Genomic DNA, 20314 nt, shown 5'->3' on the forward strand with positions numbered 1-20314 from the left:
ATTGGTGTTTGGGGTGGTGCATGAGAGGAACACAACTGTTTGCCATACCAGCGCAGCAGAGATGATGTAGGGCCTGGTGCCATGTGACTGGATGTTCAGGGTATTGAGGTCATTACTGGCAAGCCACTGAGACTGAGCAGTGGTTAAGTGTGCCCATAGATACTAACGAGAGCGCCACTGCCCACGCCAATCCAATAGGGTTGGGTACTTGAACTTGGTACTTTTATGGGCACCAACCAAATTACAGTGGTACTACCGAGTGCTGATTCACATTAAATCAATCCGTGCCTAATTTTGGTACCTTAGAGCACACAGTCAGTCAGGGCAACATCTAAAAGCCAAAGAGTGTTTAGAGTAAATTGCTCAAGCAATTTTGTTTATATTTGGTAATAACTGAAAAGACATTTTTGTTACTACAGAGAGAGAAAGCGTACAAATACAGAGGTTACAACTTCACGTTTCAGCCATAACTTGGTTCGTTAGTCTTTCTCGATAACCCATAACTGCAAAAAAATTAACCAGAGTTGAAGCAGCTCACCTAAAGTTTGTATGAAGAGGTTTCAAGAAAGAATTTGGGGTTCTCTCCCAATCCCCAGCCCCGTTCCTACATAAATAAATCTTGTGTTCTGTGTCCTGTGAAGCCAGCATAATAATACACATTATATTTATGTCCAGCCATTAGCAAACTTACTCATAAATGTAGGCAATAATGGCTTACATCACACAATGTCTAAAAGGACTATGTCATTGCTCAGACAGACATGACCTTATCTTTGGATTTCTTCTTTTTTCCTATTTCTCCCCATATTCCTCATAGTCTTATATATTACACATGAATCAGGGTTTTCTTCAGAAGCATCTGTTTATTATTCTCTTCTCCTCTCCTTGTATTACTTGCCAAGTGGATCAGTCAATGTATCTGGCAATACTCAGGATACTTAAAATCCAGTTCAGTGAAGGTCTAACCTTCAGATATACATAGATTTGAGGAGTTGGTGTCACTACTTGTTTGTTAATGTTCCATTTTTGTGAAACAATTTAAGAAAGGTGTTGATTAAACTTAATGACCAGTTTGGAGGCTGAATAATGTGATCCTGTTGAATTGTATTGCATTGTGCTGAGAGGTGTGTGTAATATTTAGTCCACCCTAATTGATATCAATCAAGTGGACAAAATATTAGAAGATTTTCACTTATTTGTTTGTGTTGCAAACTAGGCCTTCTGGTTGACATAAAGTTAGTCAAATACAGACATGGATAAATATTCAAATGTCACTGCTCTCCCTTTCTTTCGAAGCACAAAAATAAGAGCTGTTAAAGACATTGTACCATGTATAATTTTCTGTATCGGTCATATTTTTAGTCTGTGCTTTTGCACCATGATTGGAAATTCCAGTGACCGGGTCAGCCAGCTAACTGGTTTGGCACTCGTGATATGTGCTATGGTGTCATCAAGCCGGCTTCCCACCAGTATGTAATCACCCGCTTCACTGGGCCCTTATCTCGGAACTGATGTTTGTCTTTTAAATGGAAAAATATTTTCCCGGTTGTCAGTAAATTAGAGTTGCTCCTGTGCTCTTTGTGGTTCCTCAGTTTAATGACGATCGACAGTCGCATTAGCTCATATTACTTGAGTGGACCAAATAACATCCTGCAATAAAATAGAGAGTATATCTCAGAAATAATTAATGACTTCAGTAACGTCTCTGACAATAAAAACATGAGTCAATACTCGTAAAAGCATTTTCGTAAATGCAGTATTGTTTTGGATTGCAGAGAGATTGGGGGAAAAAAGAGAAAAGGACTTCTTCAACCTTTTCAACAGACTTACTTCCAGAAGAATTAGTTGAGGACTAGGACTAAACATCTGAATGGTTTGTTTATCACTAACTTTGAGACAGCTGAGAAAAAACAGAAAAGAGATAAAAGAGAGTTGTGTTGCAAGACATCTTCGCTTCTGCCAAGGATCGTCCGTTCCTTCCACATACGACCACTTCTGCTGTCTTAAAATCACACAGTCACACATGTTTCTCTAAAGATCAAAAGATAAATGTTCTTATTTTGATTCGACTGCTTAAGGTTATGCTCCCCACCCTGTTAGCTCCTCTTGATTGAGACTTTTAGCTTTGTGTTTAACAACCCAGTCCTGTTTCCAGAAGTGATTCCTCAACCTGTAAACATTTCAGAATGGAGAGGGGGAAAAGCATAGTTCAGATGAAGAGAGAGAGGCAGAAAGACAGGGAGAAGGGGGAAGGGGGGTTAAAACGTTGGAGGAGGAGCTTCTTGTAATCATCTCATGACTTCAACAGAAGGGAAGAAGAACTATTTACGGTCTATGCTGGATCCAAACTTCAACATTTTAAATGAGACCTCTGCAGTTTTTGTCTCATTTTTTGGCATACATTTTGGGTGATGGTGTTTGGTATTCTTCTTGGTGAGTGTATGTGAGTGTGGTGGCAGTCTCTCCCTCTCATTGTGTGTTTGCTGCTGGAGGTGGGAGGGCTCAGCTGATGTCACTGAGTGCAGCAGGCAGAGCCTGAAAGAGGCCCTTTGTTGGCAGCTGGAGCACGAGTAGTCCCTCTGCCTCAGATACACACTCACACAGGGGACAGGAGAGAGTAATGGCACCGCTCAGACTGCCCTACTGCCCACTCAACTGACACATCTACGGATCTACAAAGTGTTTGGACCAAACGTGTGCTTTTGGATAGTTTTTTTGTATCTATCAGAAGCGGAGCAAACCAAAAGCAAAAGAGGGGGAAAAAAACATGGAGCCGCTCACAAGAGAAAGTTGATAGACTTTGCCGGACACCAGACTCTGCCTTTTCTGTTTCGGAAAGTACTGAAGAGAAAGAGGATTTTCACAACTGAAAGAACAGAGAAGACACCAGTATTTTTAGGACACATATCGGCTTGGTGCAGTTTTTGAATTTTTGTCTTGTGTTTGAATTTTTCTCCTGTTGGACACATGTAGAGGGGAAACGTTCGTGGGACGTCTCATTTGAACCAGCGACAACATTTTCCAGCGGGAAGGGAAGGAAAGCAAATGAAAATGTTGGAGATATGCCTGAAATTGGTGGGGTGTAAATCTAAGAAAGGCCTTTCGTCCTCCTCCAGCTGTTACTTGGAAGGTAAGACGATTTTGTGATGGCTGAAGTGTCGTCTTTCATCTTGGGCCATGACTTTAAAGTTTACTTTGGATAAATATAAAAAATAATTAAAGCAGAGATGTCAGAAAGGAAAGAAATCAGGGGCTTTGGAGACACGGGGAGAAGTATAAAAGATGATGTATCACCGTGTAAAGGCTCAGCAATGATTTCTCTGCTGAGGAAACAGAAGAATGGGGAGGGGAGAGTAAAGAGTAAGCACAGGGGAGGGTGAGGGAGGCCAGACACACTGGCTAGCTGAGGAGGAAAGAAGTGGAAAAAGAGACGGCGAAGAGAATACAAGGAAATCTGACTCCTGGTCGTGTCCCACTTAACTCTTGTTTATGAGGAGAGGGGATCTAATCTCAGTCTGCGCTCTCCCTTTAAATTCTCTGCTATGTTTCAGTACTGGGATGTTATTCATTGCTTCCATAATGAAATTAGAAGATAATTTAGATCTGTATATTTCACATACTCTTTGTACTATGCACACTAGCACTAATTCCCTTTCAAACACTTCTTATTAAACCGTTCAGGTCACAGTTAAAGAGGGTAATTGATTAGCCCGTGTAAGAAAATGATGTAAGGATGTAAGAAATCCAGGGCACATCAAGCTTCTACATGATCAACAAAGTATCTGATTGGAAATTGAAGACTCAAGGAAAACTAATGAGTGCCAAACATTGCGTAACCAAATGATTTAATAGAGTTAATAGTCCTGGTACGCTCCCCACTGAAGTGGATGACAGTGATAAAGAGTCTCTCATTTCCAGACCATATGGTACAAGGCACATCAGACCTCATGCTGAGATGTTCCACCTCGAATTAAACTTCCATTAGAGATGGAAGCATTATTTATGTTTTGTTCCAATGGGAAGCTATTTGACATTATTAAAATGTAGCAGAGGAAAATGCATTTTGAATATTTTATGACGCCTTGTAGTTACTCTCCTCCATTGGGCTCTGGTCTGAACATCCTCTCATTAACATAACGTCTCCCACAGCGGGTAGAGCCATATCAAATGTATGATCTGAATCCGTTCCCCTTTGTTCTCCTTCACCTCCCACTCAGGTGATGACAGGGGATTCAAGATAAATATGTTGGCCCTCAGAAGTATGTGGTTTGGGACCAGCGCCTACACTACATGGTTTTGGACCCTGACTACTGCTGGTTTCTCTTGGTTGCATTTTCCTTTAGTCCAAGGTGTAAATCAGCTTTAAGATGACTGAAATCCAAACTAGCAGTGCTCTCTTCAACTTGATCACCAGGACCAAGTGGAACCAGACATGTTTTTTATAAGCAGTCTGGTTTTTGAAAAATGTCTGTCTTGCGTCAGTGTGTGACTCTGGATGAATTCCTATTGCTCATAGCAGTGCAGTCATCGCTATGAATTCAAGGTTCCACACATATTTAATCATTTTGAGTGTCATCTCAGTGATGTAGCCAGAACATGCTGCAGTTTCTCCCACTGCATGACTCTGGAGAACTGCACTATGATAATGGGCCTTCATTTTTTCCTGTTTTCTTTCTCAGTCACCTCATGAGTTTCCTTTTTCTTGTCTTTCATTTTCTTCCCTCTTTGAGCATGTGTTGTCATCGTCCATGTGTCAGTGTGCCGTCACCCTCTCACAAAGAGCTGTGGTATTTGGGGCCGTAAAGTGGACATGTGTGGCATGGGCTGCTCAAAAGCGCTGCCCACACACTTTATGACCGGGCCAAACTCTGGACATATGGTATGTCCTGCTTGTGCTGAGGTCTGGATCTTGCTTAGTGGCGGTCTTTTCTATCTTGTTTGAACTCTTGACTCACTTGAAACCCAATGGATAAACTGAAATGGAAATCTTTATACTACTACTACTGCTATTTTTTGCCAGTTATTCAAGAACCCTGAAGTTTGGACACAATATCCTCAGCACTCCTACAAAATAATCCAGCACAATATCAATGCAAATACTAGTCAGAGAGGTGTTGATTGGTTTTGCTCTGGATTGTTTTATGCTTGAAAGTGTAGTGTACCTTTTTATAATTAAAAGAAATACTACTACACTGGCAGTATGTAAAGTATGTCAATACATAGATGTTACCATATCATGCCAAGAAATCTTAACTGTGAACCGAATATGACCAAATCGAACATGAGTATTTTAGTTCAAGTTCCTGTAAGTGTCTTTTTAGCTAACTTCCTGTGTGGTCTGCAGTTAGCAATCCCCTCTCTCCTCTCTACATCACCACACTTCCATGACTCCTATCAGTTGTTCAAGGCAGTTCTCTTTGCCTCTTTCTTTTCTTCAAGTGTTTTTCATTGCTTGGCCCTTTACTAGTATAAGCTGCCGAGCTAACTGCGCTGGGTGATGGACTCTGAGGTGAGACTGCAAATTTGTGGCATTGCCCTATTAGCAACTGCTTACAGAAACGACAACAGGCATGCTCATTCATTTGGGTCACCATTTATTCGCGCTTTAAACCCGAAATATTGCCAATTTAGTGAGCTGACATTCTTCTAAGAAAAGTGCTATATGGTAGGCAACTGGACTTGTTTCAGTTTCTTGAAGATGTTTCACTTCTCATCCAAGAGGCTTCTTCAGTTACTACGATATAGCACTTGACCATGACCATGAATGACCATGACCTGGATGACTGAGAACCTTCATCAACATTCTTCTAAGAAACAGTCCTCAATGTCTGTATGTTAAAGCACTGTGTGCATGCCGCTACATCAGGCCAATTAACCTGTAGTAACCTCCTCAGTATTGCGCATGTTGCCTCTGCTGCCACGACAGCTCCGCATGTATTTTCTGTTCAAAATAAAAGCCTGAAGATGCCGTAACAGCTGTTTGTTATTTGATATTGTGAAAATATTGCACATCATGATATTTGATAATATCTAATATTTGCACAATATCGCTGGCTGAGGGAAGCACTTCTGTTTGTCGCTCCAAAACGCAACCGGTCTGTCTCCTTTTAGGCTTGGAACCCACCTAAATATGAGAATATGACTGTGGCAGTATGCTCTCCAGATGAAATCTGGGATGTTCTCAAACAAAATAGCAGGTTTGTGACCTAAAAGAAGCACCACATTTGGCTTTGATTGTCTCCGTGTGCTCAGGCTGGCCAGCCTAACTTGGCACCAGAGACTGTGTGAAAGCCTTTTTTGGCCTCTCAAACCCACTGATGCCTGCAAACTTGACAACAATGTAATGTGACTTGCTGCGGGCCACATATGTTCTGTTTACATCCTAAGGGCTGTACTAGTTCTAGTCTTGTATGCTTCCTATTTGTTGTTTACTTTTTCCTTTGAGGAACTCGCAAGTGGTATTTTCTCCAACCCTGACTCCAAACTCCATCATCTGTCGTGGACATGATCACACAAACACTTGGGGTTGAATGGCAATGCCTGGAAGCAGGCTCTTTTTCCGGACCTCATATTCCTATTCCTGTTATCACGAGTGGTAAAATGATGAACTAAGCAAAACCCTTTTAATTGGAAAATTAATTGGCGAATAATGCTTTTAACCTCAGGTCTTTGACAAGCAAATTTAAATGAATGATTTAAGTATCATGCATAATTCAGATGTCATGTTATTGTTTTGAAACTTGGCTAGACTGAGACAACAGTGCAGGAATGAGTCAATCCCTTCAAAAAAACTTTGGTTTTATGAGCGAGGCTGGAGTGAATAAGAAAGGAGGTGGAGTTGCCATTTTGTTTTAATATTTCTATCCAGTGCAAACAGATGTCTTACTGACATCTTTCTATTCTTCTGTTGGTCTATGAAGCACTGAATGGTCGTGGGCCAAAAGTAATTTCTGATCTGCTGCTCCGTTAAGAACCATCCCAACCACTCAGATCGTCTGCGAGAGGTCTTCATTTCCCCCAGTTATTTTTACCTTTTACTTTATCTTGCCTTTTTCTAAATCCTATAAATGTGTATTTTTTTCTGCCTTGTGGTTGTTCCTGTCTTTTCTTACTGCCTTTCCGTCTTATATTAAGCACTTTGAATGACCTTGTTGTTGAGAGGTGCTATAATAAACTTGCCTTGCCTTGTAATGAGTATATCCATACTTGCTTGCAGCTCTGTATTTCAGTCTAAATCATCAGAGACATTAGTTCCATCAAAGTATCCTCTTTGCTACTTGCTCAATCAGCCAAATCCAGCTGTGCCTTGATCACTTAGTGAACATTGTCTTTTACCCCAAGTCAAGGTAATAATCCTTATATTGTGAAAAAATCACAGTTGTGTTTCAGTTCACACGTTCTGAATGATTATGGCTGTTTTTGCACTCCATTCTCCTTCGGATCAGACAGTCTTTAGCGCTCATTCTAAAAGCATAATGTCTGCAAAAGATGCATCGGATGATCTCACTCCTTATTTTTTGCATAGACACACTGCAGATCAGTGGAATTTTTCTCAAATAACATCCTATTATGCAATAAATGTGGTGAGCATGTCGTAATCTGCTACATTATGCAGCTGGGGGACTTGGTTTCACGCCAGTGCTTTCCGGCATACGATGAAAAGCTTTTATCTCTAAAATATTACACTTTCAACAGCCATGACATGTGTCTTAGACATAATCAGGAGACTAGTTGTTTGACGGTTTAACGAGCCTAAAACATATGAGAAACATAAGAATATTAAAACGTAACGATATATGGTTTTGAAATGTCAGAGATGATACAATGGAGTACTGTTCGTTCTTGTCTGTGTGTGATTGGGAAATGTTGGCCACAATTTTCCTGCCTGCGGTACTTATGACATGATAATATAATGCGTTGATTTAAAACTGTTATCAACAGATGGTTTTATGTTTTTATCCGACTGTGACCAACATTTCAGACATGTTGCCAAAAGTCTGTATCTTTATGTTACTGAGCTATCCTGAACAAAAGACCTTTGCAAAAGCTGCTATAATTAATGTACATGGGGAACATGCAGAGAGCAGGATCCTCCTGCTGCCATGCCTGGCAATTACCACTGCACGTTCATGTGGTGACGTAGAGAGGAGGGAGGCGATTGCTAACTGAAAAAACGGACAGGAATTTAGCTAAAACAACAACATGCCTTACAGCAGCTTTAAAATCTTTGTTAACCAACTGATTTTTATGAATGACAAAATTTATGGCATATTGTAGATGTGCATTTTAACACATTCTCAGTTGGTGAGTAAAATCATCTCTGTGGTCTCCACTGTTATCAGAGACTTTCTGGAAATTTTAATCGTGTACACCTAAAATCTAGGTCGGACAGCACAACAAAAACACAGGCAGAGATGCACCAATACCATTTTTTTGCAATAGCTAACTTTGTGAGTACCAATCTGATACCAGTTCGTTAAAATCTCTATTTTAACAGCTGTATAAACCACTAACCCTGTAAGGATGTTATGTTATGGATGTGCTTGAAGTTTCACAAGTCGATTTGTCTACGAGACGTCTGACACTGGTAACGGAACAACCTGACTCGAGAGCAACCTGACTCCTTGAGGAGAAGGGATACTTTCCCTCAAAGTGTATATATCATAATTACTATGACCTCCAGAGCTCCACTCAGTCTTTAGATTACTTCTAAGGACCAATCTATATTTCTGTAAAAGGTTGTGTTGCTGTGCTTGGCCACTTAGTTCGTCACATAGTGAGAGCTAGCCACTATTTTTCCAGTCATACTGTGATTGTGGAGAATTGGAAGATAAAGTTTCAGTGTTTCATCAGTTTATAGGGATTTGGTTGGTTTCCTAATGGTACTCTGCACTATGTGCTATTGCTATGTTCACATAATTCCTCCTCATATGTTACTACTCTTTGTAAATTTCTCATTGAAAGGCAAAAAACCTAGTACAGCTCTAGCCTGTTGTCTCAGCTGGCAAGATGTAGGTGTTCGTGAGCTGGGGGGGTGAAAATTAAGATGCCTCTTGAACATGTGTGACAACAGCTGAGTGAGCCACACAATCAAGCTCATGTTTAGGCCAAACTGCAGTTAAAAGATCTCTCCTCACTTCACCTCACTTTTCTCTCACGAACACAATTTTCTTCTATTTACCACATTCTTTCCATTTTCCACATTTTGTAATTCAGCGATCCATTTTACTGCTCTACAATTGCTATAATTCAAACAGTGCCTGTAATTAACATAACTGTAAGTTAAAAGCAGTTTGAAGGTGCTACCTGTAAGTGCAAGCACATCCATTTTAGAGCTAAAGAGAAGATTCATGCTGAGACACATTCTCACGGTCTGATGTGTGGTAGTTGTCTAGGTATTCAAGAAAATGAAAACTAAGCAGGGATAATCCAGGAAATGAAAAGTTATGAAGACAGCAGGTACACAGCAGGTCACATGATCAGGTTTATTGCTCTCATCCTACGTCAGGCTCACAGCCGTTAAAGCAAGACCCAGTTGAAGGGCATTTAGAAGAATTTTAAGTGACACGTGGAGAGGCAAGAGTTGACATTGTTGTTGAATCATCCTACATGTGTCGAGCTGTATGGGAAAACGGCTTCCCTGCATACCAAACACACGCCTACAGATCTCCCCTCAGAGAAGCATTGTTTGATGTGTTCCCTCACATCTTATTTAAATTCATGCGTTCTGATAAGCTGATTCTCTGTTTTCTTGTTTCAGAAGCTCTCCAGAGACCAGACTTCGAGAGTCAGGGTTTGACAGAAGCGGCCCGCTGGAACTCCAAAGAGAACCTGTTGGCTGGACCCAGCGAGAATGACCCCAACCTGTTTGTCGCACTCTACGACTTTGTGGCCAGTGGTGACAACACACTCAGCATTACCAAAGGTAAGAAAAAGAGAAAAATAATGGGATTTATTGAATCAATTTGAAATCAATCCCAATTGTTTTTTGCATTTTGACAAATGTCACCATCGGTGGATGTTGGAGCTGATGCTAAGTGGTTTCCTAGGCTGTATGGAAAAAATATGGAACTTAATTTTTCCAGTTCTGGACAAGGATAGAAAAAAGAAAAGAGCATATGGAAAAATATTTGTGTTTCCTTAATATGTTAAAGGAAAATAATACGAGTATGGGTAGCACCCATTATGTGACTTCCTGTTTGGGCAGAGGTGTTTGACAATGGAACGTCATCCAACTTTCTGCTTAGAAGTGTGAACAGCTGAACTAAACAGCCACAATAACGGTTGGATTTTAAAACTATTTATATACGTAATAAACATCTAGCTATTTTTACTCGGATGTGAGATATGGGATGAAAATTCTAGCAAGAAGTCTGGAAAAGTACAGAATATTAAAATGGAAAATGTTTAGGAACCCTGTGCACTTCCAGAGAAAGTTTTATACTCTGTAAGGTTATGAATATTTTGGGGAATCTGCTTATTTGCTTTCCCGTCTCCTTCCTTCTCTGTCTTCATCCCCGTCTGACTCTCACTTCCTGACGATGGTCTCGCACGTGGGTTGTTTTCTTCCTCTGAAGCGACTGTAAAACAATACCACAGATGGATCACACGGACAAACAGAGGAAGGAAGGGGGGAACATATGCACCGGAATAAACACGAAAATGTCCTGTACAGCATAACTTTCCAGTTCGTTATGATATGAGCCATTGCACAAAAAAGGTTCATCTTAGTTTCGGTCTATGTTGCCAAATAATATAATTATTTAAATTTGAAGTTAGGCCACTTTTATGATTTCAGTGTGTAATTTGAAGTCTAAACTAAAGGAAAGAAATTTTTTTTTTCAGTCTGGGTCACAAATGACTGGGGGAAAGAAAAGCTGCTTTCTGATCTGAGGAAACATGACATTAGATACAGTAAATTCCTGCATGTCTGACTTAAAACAGGCCGAGTTCAGTCGAACTCCAGTGTCCATACCGTGGTTGCCTGTTCTTAATTCAAAGAATTTGGAAGATTCACAACAGTCCCAACAGGAATGAGCAGTAATAATATTAAAGTACAGGTTTTCAGCTAAAGAGACACTGGATGACATTTTAAATTTAATCTCTCATGTTGTCTAGGAGAGAAGCTGCGTGTGCTGGGTTACAACCACAACGGCGAGTGGTGCGAGGCACAGACCAAGAATGGCCAGGGTTGGGTGCCGTCAAACTACATCACCCCTGTCAATAGCCTGGAGAAGCACAGCTGGTACCATGGACCCGTGTCACGCAACGCGGCAGAGTACCTGCTCAGCTCAGGCATCAACGGGAGCTTTCTGGTCCGAGAGAGTGAGAGCAGCCCCGGCCAGAGGTCCATTTCTCTGCGGTACGAGGGGAGAGTCTACCATTACAGGATTAACACTGCGTCTGACGGCAAGGTGGGCATCGGGAAACACAAACGCATACTGCATACACAAACCGAGAATATCTTCTGTCTACTTAATGACAAAGATTTAATTACTGTATGCTAACAACAGAAAAAAATTCAGGTGACTTTTTGACAAAGTAACACCAACACATGCTCACAAATGCCTTGAGCTTCCTCTTACTTTCACATATGCTGGCTTCTAAATGAACCTGACAGTGAAAACTGATTGTTAGATGTGTTTTTGTGGTTTATTATTTAAGGCTGTAGCTGAGGAGGTTGAACTCTACTGATCATAGTGTTAGCAGTATTGATCCTTACCTCCTTCTGTCCACATGTAGAAGTGTCCTTAGGCAAGACTCTGAACCCAGGGTTGCTCTCCAGCTTTTGGGCATTCCCAATTCCCGGCCTCAAGCCTGGATGAATTGGTAGGGTTGTGTCTCTAAGGGCCTCCAGATTGAAAAGCCTATGCCAAGTTGAATATGTGGATCATAGACATTAGATTTCCATGTTGGGTTGGGCAGGTCCTAGTTTGCCACCATAATAGAAATGAATGGTCTGCTGTGGCTGGGATTTGTTTCATAAAGGCAGGACGTTAGTTACAGCACATGGCAGGATCTAACACATTGTTCAGTATCACTGGAATGTAATGAGTGATTAAAAGTAAAGATAATGGCCAGGTGCAGTAATCAAGGGGATTGTTTTTCATCCACTGCAGCGCTTTGAGAAATGGGAAGACATATTTGTATCACACACTCGCAAAGATATCTGGGAGAACAGATCATTGCCTTGTCCTCTCTCAAAGGTGTTCAGGGTACACGTTTCCATCATTTAAAGACCTTACAGATACTTAGTGAAACTTTTATTATTTTAGGGTTTCTAAAATACTTAAAAACATAATAAGGGTTTTGTATAGTGTATTCATTAAAAACATAACTGCAGAACTTAAGACTCTTGCCGCTTTCCACCCAAAGTACCCAGCACTTTTAGACTGAGGAACTACTTTTTAAAGAACTAAAAGTCCTTGAGCCTGTTGTCTGCCTTTCAGCTGTGGGCTAAAGACTTGCGAAAATCAGGCAAATTAGTCCACTGACACATGAAGAGCAACGACTGCTTTTATACATCATTTTTGCGCGCGACTATTGTTATACAAAAACAACAATGGCTAATCAGAAATGTTAAGCACTGAAGCCCCACCTTCAAAGTTCCAGGACTTTTGGAAAGTACTACCCACCAGCAGGACTTTTAAGGGGGTAAAATGATGTCACCAGAATTTAATTTAGAGCCTGGTCTCTTCGGTGGATATGCAAAGTGTCCTCCAAAGGCTCCTCGTCCCTGCGGTGAAAACGCGGCAATAGGTTGAGCAAAGAAGCAAGGGTATCTGGAGCACACAGTTATAGTAAGAGCTTTTAAATAAGGTGCAGGCTACCCCATCCTGGTGGTCATGATAGCTAAGTACAGGCCATATTTCACTGTGTGTACAGCTCAATTTCTTGTGTGGGATTCCCCCGAAATGCTGTGTCAATTAAGACGTGGCTGCCACTTCGACTGTGTCACCCTCCTGTCTGCTATGCAGCGAGGTGAACTAGCTCGAGGAGCACTAGCTATGACAAGAATGCCTCTAACCACCGCTGTGCTGCTCGTAATGGCCAGCAGACTTGAGGCCGGCCAGACACTGACGCCCATGCTAAGACATGCATTAGCACAGACAGATGCAGCCAAGTATGCACACACACACACGAAACAAATGGACGAACACACACACACACACACACACACACACACACACACACACACACACACACACACACGGTTCCCCATCTCAGATTGTTTTCCATCCTCCCACTAAGCTACAACTCAAGAGTCTGGTATGATAGACTTCTCCCATAATTTGAGATTACCTCAGCACTCCCCTGAGCTTCAGCTTTGTTTCACACTGACTCTGTGATTAACACTGCTTTGAATAACTAAGTTCTTATGTCGGTAAACTTTTTTTTTCTTGTTTTAGTAAATGGTCATGGTTTAAACCAGCATAGCGGCCAACTGACCATTAAATCCTCTTTAGATTTCAAAGGTCATTTTGACTGCAGTCAAGGTTGTTCTTTTTTTTCTTTTCCTCCACATGCCTTCAGCTCGCTCAAAGAGCCTGTTCACAACTAAAGCAACGCACAGTGCACATTGTAGAGCAAATCATTTTTGAGGTTATGTAAGACTTGGACAATGGAAAAGACTGTGTCCACTGAGGCCTGACCAATATCCTTCCCTCCACCACCAGCTTTTCTGACTAATGCCTTGTGAGTTTAGAATGGGTTAAGACCGTTCTTTATGAGGGAAATGTTTTAGTGTTGTTTTGTCAAGACTTACTTGATAATTTCATGCTGTATTAATGGCCCTTTGCCAGTTATTTCTTGTCTGATATCGGTTATTGTTTCCAGGAAGGATGTGTAAGCACTTCAGTTTAATACATTTTAACACAAGCAGTCATCATGTAATGAAAACATTTGGTAACACTAACAGCTGTGTTGACAGTCCTTTGAGCTGCTTAAGTGCAAAATTTAAAATTCATCATGACAATGCTGTAAACTTGTCTTATCATTGAAAATATTTTTTCTTGTATTAATCCAGAAATCAGAATTATGTATGATATTTGGTGTAGCAAAGGAATTAATGTTAGCACAGTTAACAGGGTTCCCACAGGTACTTGATATCCTTAAAGGTTTTGGACTTGAGGGGGAAAAAAGACTCAATACCTTGAAAGTTTTTGAAAACAGACATATATCACTTTCTTGTTGTTGTTCTTGTGACATTTTAAGTAATTTTGCTCACTGCAACTGACCTGACCAGTAGAGTTTTTGTAATGTCATAGCTTTGTGACTTGGGGAAAGACCAAAATATTGTTATCCTTTTTATGAAATGTTGCAAAATGGTCTATTTTAACCCAGACCACCCTTTGCCCAAACCTAACCAAGTATTTCTGTTGCCTAAACCTAACCAATTTTTTCGTTTGCTTAAACCTAATCAAGTGTGTTTGATGCCTAAACTTTACAAAGTATTTTTGATGACTGAACCGAACCAAACTGCAACAGAACACTGAATAAAAACAGAAAAAATACTAAGCAAACTTTGTGTAAAAATAAAAAATGAACAGTATAACAGTATGTTCCAAATGGGGAAACGTCCTGTACTCACCCATTCAGCCATGACAGCCTCCTTCAAACTCGGTCGCTCTTTCGTAAGTCAGAATGACGATCCTGGACTCATTTATCTTGATGTTCTTGGAGCAACACCAACACGGCGATAAAAACTAAGCCTAGCTTTCGCTGTCTGTGTGAACACCTCTCAGTTATGGCAGAAAATTGCAGTAAACATTAATACATTCGACCTCTCTCTTTTGTTGTCTGTAAGCTTCTGCTGCCTGCTAGTTGTTATTATAAAAATTCTCAGTGCTGTTCCAGTAATTAACTTTGATATGTGTCTGAAACTATGCCATGTGGGATCATTTGAGGAAATTGGGCCTGGCGAGTTCTTACAAAGTCCTTTAATTGGATGTTAAAGAAGGTGTCAGAACCCTGTGTTATAAATTATGTCAATATCCTGATCTGACCTGACCTCTCATGTGCATCTACTCAAATGTAGAAACTATTTTTCTTCCAGCTGTACGTCTCGTCAGAAAGCCGTTTCAACACACTGGCGGAGCTGGTGCACCACCATTCCACGGTGGCAGACGGCCTCATCACCACGCTGCACTACCCGGCGCCGAAGCGCAACAAGCCCACCATCTACGGAGTTTCTCCCAACTACGACAAGTGGGAGATGGAGCGCACTGACATCACCATGAAGCATAAGCTGGGAGGGGGCCAGTACGGGGAGGTGTACGAGGGGGTTTGGAAGAAGTACAACCTCACTGTGGCTGTCAAGACACTAAAGGTAAGAAGAAAATGGCTTGTGTGAGAAAAGATTGAATTTATTTCTGCATGCCTACTGCTTCTATGCTCATACTAAGGACGTATGTCAGTATCCATCTAGTCCAGTGGAAACATTTTGACACCTACTGTCTGACGGCTATAAATCTTTTGTTTGGCTGAATAAAGCTGCCATCTGGTGTTATAGGGATGTAACTGCAACCAGCCTATGATTTTACTCACTTTCTGCCAATCACTCTGTGCAGGAGGATACAATGGAGGTGGAGGAATTTCTGAAGGAGGCTGCTGTCATGAAAGAAATCAAGCACCCCAACTTGGTACAACTATTAGGTATGTTAAGAACAAGAACTATTGAGGGGATTTCTTTACTCTCAGATGAACTTTTAACCATTCTTTTGCAGATGTACTCGTGTTTGCAAGTTAAATAATTCATCATCAAGCGCAGCAGTATATGTTCAAGACTTTGCATGCAGATTTTTTGCGCACAAACCCAAATCGTTCATTGAATACTGATGTTTTGCTAACTTGTTTCCTTGACAGGTGTGTGCACACGGGAGCCACCGTTCTACATTATCACAGAGTTCATGACCCATGGTAACCTACTAGACTACCTGAGGGAGTGCAACAGAGAGGAGGTCAATGCCGTCGTGCTGCTCCACATGGCCACACAGATCTCCTCTGCCATGGAGTACCTGGAGAAAAAAAACTTTATTCACAGGTGGGTGTAAAGATCTTACACTTTTTCAAAGGTATCGTTCAGTGAATTGATTTCGGTTTACATAGTTAAAGGTTTGTCAGGCAACTTGGTTACCTGTCTTCAGTAGTGTAATCTCAGTCAGAGCTGCAAGAATACGAGAGAAGAAAAAACGCCTTTGACCTTAAATTACATTTTCTCTTTCCTTCTCATTCCTGAGCTGCTCTCCTCTCACTCTCCCATCTGTTGGACTTGTATCACAGACAAGTTGATGTTGTAACATAGCAAGTTTGTTCTGGCACGTTTCACAAGGTCCTTTAGAAGAGATGAGATGATTTATGTCTTTCGTATTTGCCAAAGTGTGTTTTAATTTTTAAACCTGACAAGACGCGGCTTGTGACTCTGCTCCACACAAAACATCTGTAGAAATCCTACACTACAGTGGATGTTGTAAAGACACTACTGATATTTTTTCCTTGCTTTCTTTTTCCCTGTTCTTTTTTCTTACTAATGGCTGTGTTCATGTCAGCTCGTACATGTTTTTTGGAGTAGTTTGTCTTTTTCTGTTCATAGAAAGTCAGGATTTCACCACATCCTCCTGTTCATCAGTTCTCTGTATTGTCTCCTGCAGGGACCTAGCTGCACGCAACTGTCTGGTCGGGGAGAACCACCTTGTAAAGGTTGCAGACTTCGGCCTCAGCAGGCTAATGACTGGAGACACCTACACAGCTCATGCTGGGGCCAAGTTCCCCATCAAATGGACCGCCCCGGAGAGTCTGGCCTACAACAAGTTCTCTATTAAGTCTGATGTCTGGGGTAAGTTTGTATTCCTGATGTTCCTGCTTTAGAAGCTATTTTCTGTTTCTGTTGATTGTCATCAGAGTCACACAATTAACTTCCTTGTGCCTACATCGCCAGCATTTGGCGTTCTGCTGTGGGAGATCGCCACCTACGGCATGTCCCCCTACCCCGGCATTGACCTGTCGCAGGTGTACGAGCTGCTGGAGAAAGACTACCGCATGGACCGCCCAGAGGGCTGCCCCGAGAAGGTCTATGAGCTCATGACAGCCTGTGAGTAGCAAAAGTCATCTTCACAGAATATGATTACATGCAGTCTATGCCATTGGAATACTTTTTTAATTACTATTTCTTTATCTTCGTCAGGTTGGAGGTGGAACCCTTTAGAACGTCCATCTTTTGCTGAAACACACCAAGCCTTCGAGACCATGTTCCAGGAGTCCAGCATCTCTGACGGTCAGTGCTGCTTTCTTTTACATCCATGCATCATTCACTTGTGGCAGAAAAGATTTGTAAAGTTGTGTTTGATTGCTTGTTAAATCATGATTTGTATTTGTGTTTTTAGAAGTGGAAAAGGAGCTGGGCAAGAAAGGGAAGAAGGCGACATTAGGCTCCATCCAGCAGGCTCCAGAGCTGCCTACCAAAACCAGAATTCTCCGCAAAAACACAGACAACCGGGATGGAGACAGTCCAGGTGAGACGCGCTCACACCCACTGCACATCCTGCACTTGTAGCTACAACATGTTGTAAAGTAGTCCATCACCACTGTTATTTGAAAAAAATGATAAAATGGACTGTAATTACTTATTCTTTGAACTAAAAGCCAGTCAAGATGTTAAAATGAAACTTTTTCAGTTCATCCAGATGGTGCTTTCATCTTGATGCTGTCTTATCACTTATTTCCTTTTAGTTTCCCTTTGACTTAAGGCAGTCTGAGCTTTTAACACCCAGTCAGATCAAGTGCTGTCTGAGATATGTGGCTGTAACCACAGAGCCAAGAGCTAAGGCAGGTTGAGTTTACTCATTTAGCTCTGGAAACACCTGCCAACTCGGTCTGCTTTCAAGTTTTCTAGTCTGTCAAAGTATTTTGTAATTGTAGTTTGACAATTAAAGAAAAGTTTTTATTCTTCTTCATCACTGATATTTTCTTGTTTCTTTTTGGCTCTTCCTCAGACCCAGTGGACCTAGAGGCAGCTGTGTCGTCACCCATGCTCCCCAGGAAAGAGCGCCCCCTCCTGGACAGTAACCTGAACGAGGATGACCGCTTGCTACCCAAAGACAAGGACAAGACACGTGGCAGTGGCTTTCTCAGTCTCATCAAGAAAAAGAAAAAGAATGCACCAGCTCCACCCAAACGCAGCTCATCTTTCAGGGAGATGGATGTCCACCCTGACAGGAGGGGCGTGACTCCAGATCCTCGGGACAGTGACAGCTTCAACAATGGTGCATCTTTGGCCATTAATGATGTCACACATGGCCTTGATAATGCAAAGTTCCTGAGTATTAACAATAATGGGGCAGGGGGGATCACCAATGGAGCTCCTACCTACCCAGGACCTTTGTTTCCCAGGAAGAAGGGAGGTCCTGCAGTGCCTGGTCCTGGAGGAAAAGCAGCTACAACACCGCCCAGTGAGGAGGAGTCCATGTCTAACTCAAAGCGTTTCCTCTGGTCCTCTAGCATGCCCACCACCTCAGATGGCACTGAATGGAAGTCTGTCACACTGCCAAGAGACCTCGGCCAGCGGCACTTTGACTCAGGCACCTTTGGGGGAAAGCCAGCTCTGCCTCGCAAGAGAACCAGTGAGCAAAAAGGGGAGAACGCCCCACGAATGGGCACCCTAACTCCCCCACCACGTCTGAACGCCTCATCAGATGTTTCCTCTGCCTTCTTAGGCAAAGACACTGATCCCAGTCCTGGTTCCAGTCCCCAGGCATTAACACCTAAGGTGGTCAGGAGACCAGGGATACCGGGGCTTGAGAACTCCAAGACCAGCGCCCTCCACGCTGAGCTCCTCAAGCCCAACGTGTTCCCTGCTTTAGGGGCAGCTGGAGATGAGTGCCGGGCCCGCAGACACAAGCACACTGTGGACTCTTTATCTGTCAGGGAACGAGGAAAGTTACAGAAACCCAAGCCAGCCCCGCCTCCACCACCCACCAATACCAAAAAGATTTCCCGCAGCCCTACTCAAGAACTCCCCTCCCCCTCATCCTCCAACTCAGACATCAAAGCTAAGGGCCTCCCCTCCGTCTCAGAGCCCCACCACTCAACCACTGCAAATGACCAAGCCCGCTCACCCATCAGTGAGGGCTCCAAGAAGCTGCCCCTGGGCTCCACCTCCAAACCTCAACCGTTAAAGACCTCCACCTCCTCCACTTCAGTAACCACCTCCCTCTCCAGCCAGAGCCTAGGAGGCTTCTCCTCCTCCCTCTCCTCCCCCGGCGACCAGAGCTCGCCCACCGCTTTCATCCCCTTAGTGAACACGCGACGCTCCCTCCGCAAGACGGCACCCCGCCAAGCATCCGAGCGCACCCCCAACTCAGCCGTGACACGCGAGATGGTGCTGGAAGGCACGGAGCTGCTCCGCGCCGCCATTTGCCGCAACTCTGAGCAGACGGGTAGCCACAGCGCCGTGCTGGAGGCCGGCAAGAACCTGTCCAAGTACTGCATGAGCTACGTCGACTCCATACAGCAGATGAGGAACAAGTTTGCCTTCCGCGAGGCCATCAACAAGCTCGAGAGCAGCCTGCGCGAGCTGCAAATCTGCCCCACTGCCACAGGGGGCGCCAACGCACAGCAGGACTTCAGCAAGCTGCTGTCCTCTGTCAAAGAGATCAGTGACATTGTTCAGAGGTAGCGCCATAAAATCTGAAACTACAAAGATATAAAACTTTAATGAACTGTATCTTACACTAACCTTTATTCTGAGCATGAACTGTGGTTCATCCTGAGCTCATGTTGGATCTGAGGGTAAAGAGCAGCAGCAGAGTTCACACTACAGACTCTCTGAAACACTTAAGCCTGTGGTTATTGAGGATGGAATCAAAGGAACCTCTCTGTAGATGTCTTCAGGCAGAGTTTGCAATATTTGAAAGCCTTAACCATGAATGAACAGTCTTGTGGCCTTAACAAGAGGCTCTGGGCCAATTCTTTATCAACATGACTTTTCACCAATCATTTTTGAAATGATCATGTCTTACATATTCTAGTTGTGTTTTACCCTTTATCGATGACACCAGTGAAAAAAAAAAAAAGGCCTGTGATATTTCCATCACTGTTAGTGCCGATGACAATGAGCAAAAACAAAATGGCTAACCTCATCTTGTTCTAGGATTGCCTTCTAACATTTAAATGACTGATTTTCATGTGCAGTGTTCACCTGTAAGCATTAGGGAGCGTCTGGAATCACCATGTTTGTGACCTGACGCCTCTGTCCAACACACCCCATTTTTCCGATACTTTGCAACGTGTCATCAGTGATTGGTTGTGTGCTGACTGA

The 20314-nt window shown here is 42.5% G+C and overlaps 1 protein-coding gene across 4 annotated transcripts in view; it reads left to right on the top strand.

Moving 5' to 3' along the window:
- abl1 (c-abl oncogene 1, non-receptor tyrosine kinase) overlaps nt 1-20054 on the top strand; it is a 34114-nt gene extending 14060 nt beyond the window's left edge. Inside the window, exons 1-11 of one of the 4 annotated variants that reach the window (XM_073477699.1) lie at nt 2567-3130; nt 9761-9925; nt 11119-11414; nt 15056-15328; nt 15570-15654; nt 15865-16042; nt 16650-16834; nt 16937-17089; nt 17183-17272; nt 17382-17510; nt 17991-20054. In XM_073477699.1, coding sequence (XP_073333800.1) covers nt 3046-3130; nt 9761-9925; nt 11119-11414; nt 15056-15328; nt 15570-15654; nt 15865-16042; nt 16650-16834; nt 16937-17089; nt 17183-17272; nt 17382-17510; nt 17991-19672 — 3321 coding nt within the window. In that variant the 5' untranslated portion in view covers nt 2567-3045 and the 3' untranslated portion in view covers nt 19673-20054. Of the gene's footprint in view, nt 1-2566; nt 3131-9760; nt 9926-11118; nt 11415-15037; nt 15329-15569; nt 15655-15864; nt 16043-16649; nt 16835-16936; nt 17090-17182; nt 17273-17381; nt 17511-17990 lie in introns of those variants that run through there. The other 3 variants (XM_073477698.1, XM_073477697.1, XM_073477696.1) reach the window with 3 other exon arrangements.
- Nucleotides 20055-20314: the final 260 nt, after the last annotated feature.

This window comes from Pagrus major, chromosome 12 (genome assembly GCF_040436345.1).
Source record: "Pagrus major chromosome 12, Pma_NU_1.0".
NCBI lineage: Eukaryota > Metazoa > Chordata > Actinopteri > Spariformes > Sparidae > Pagrus > Pagrus major.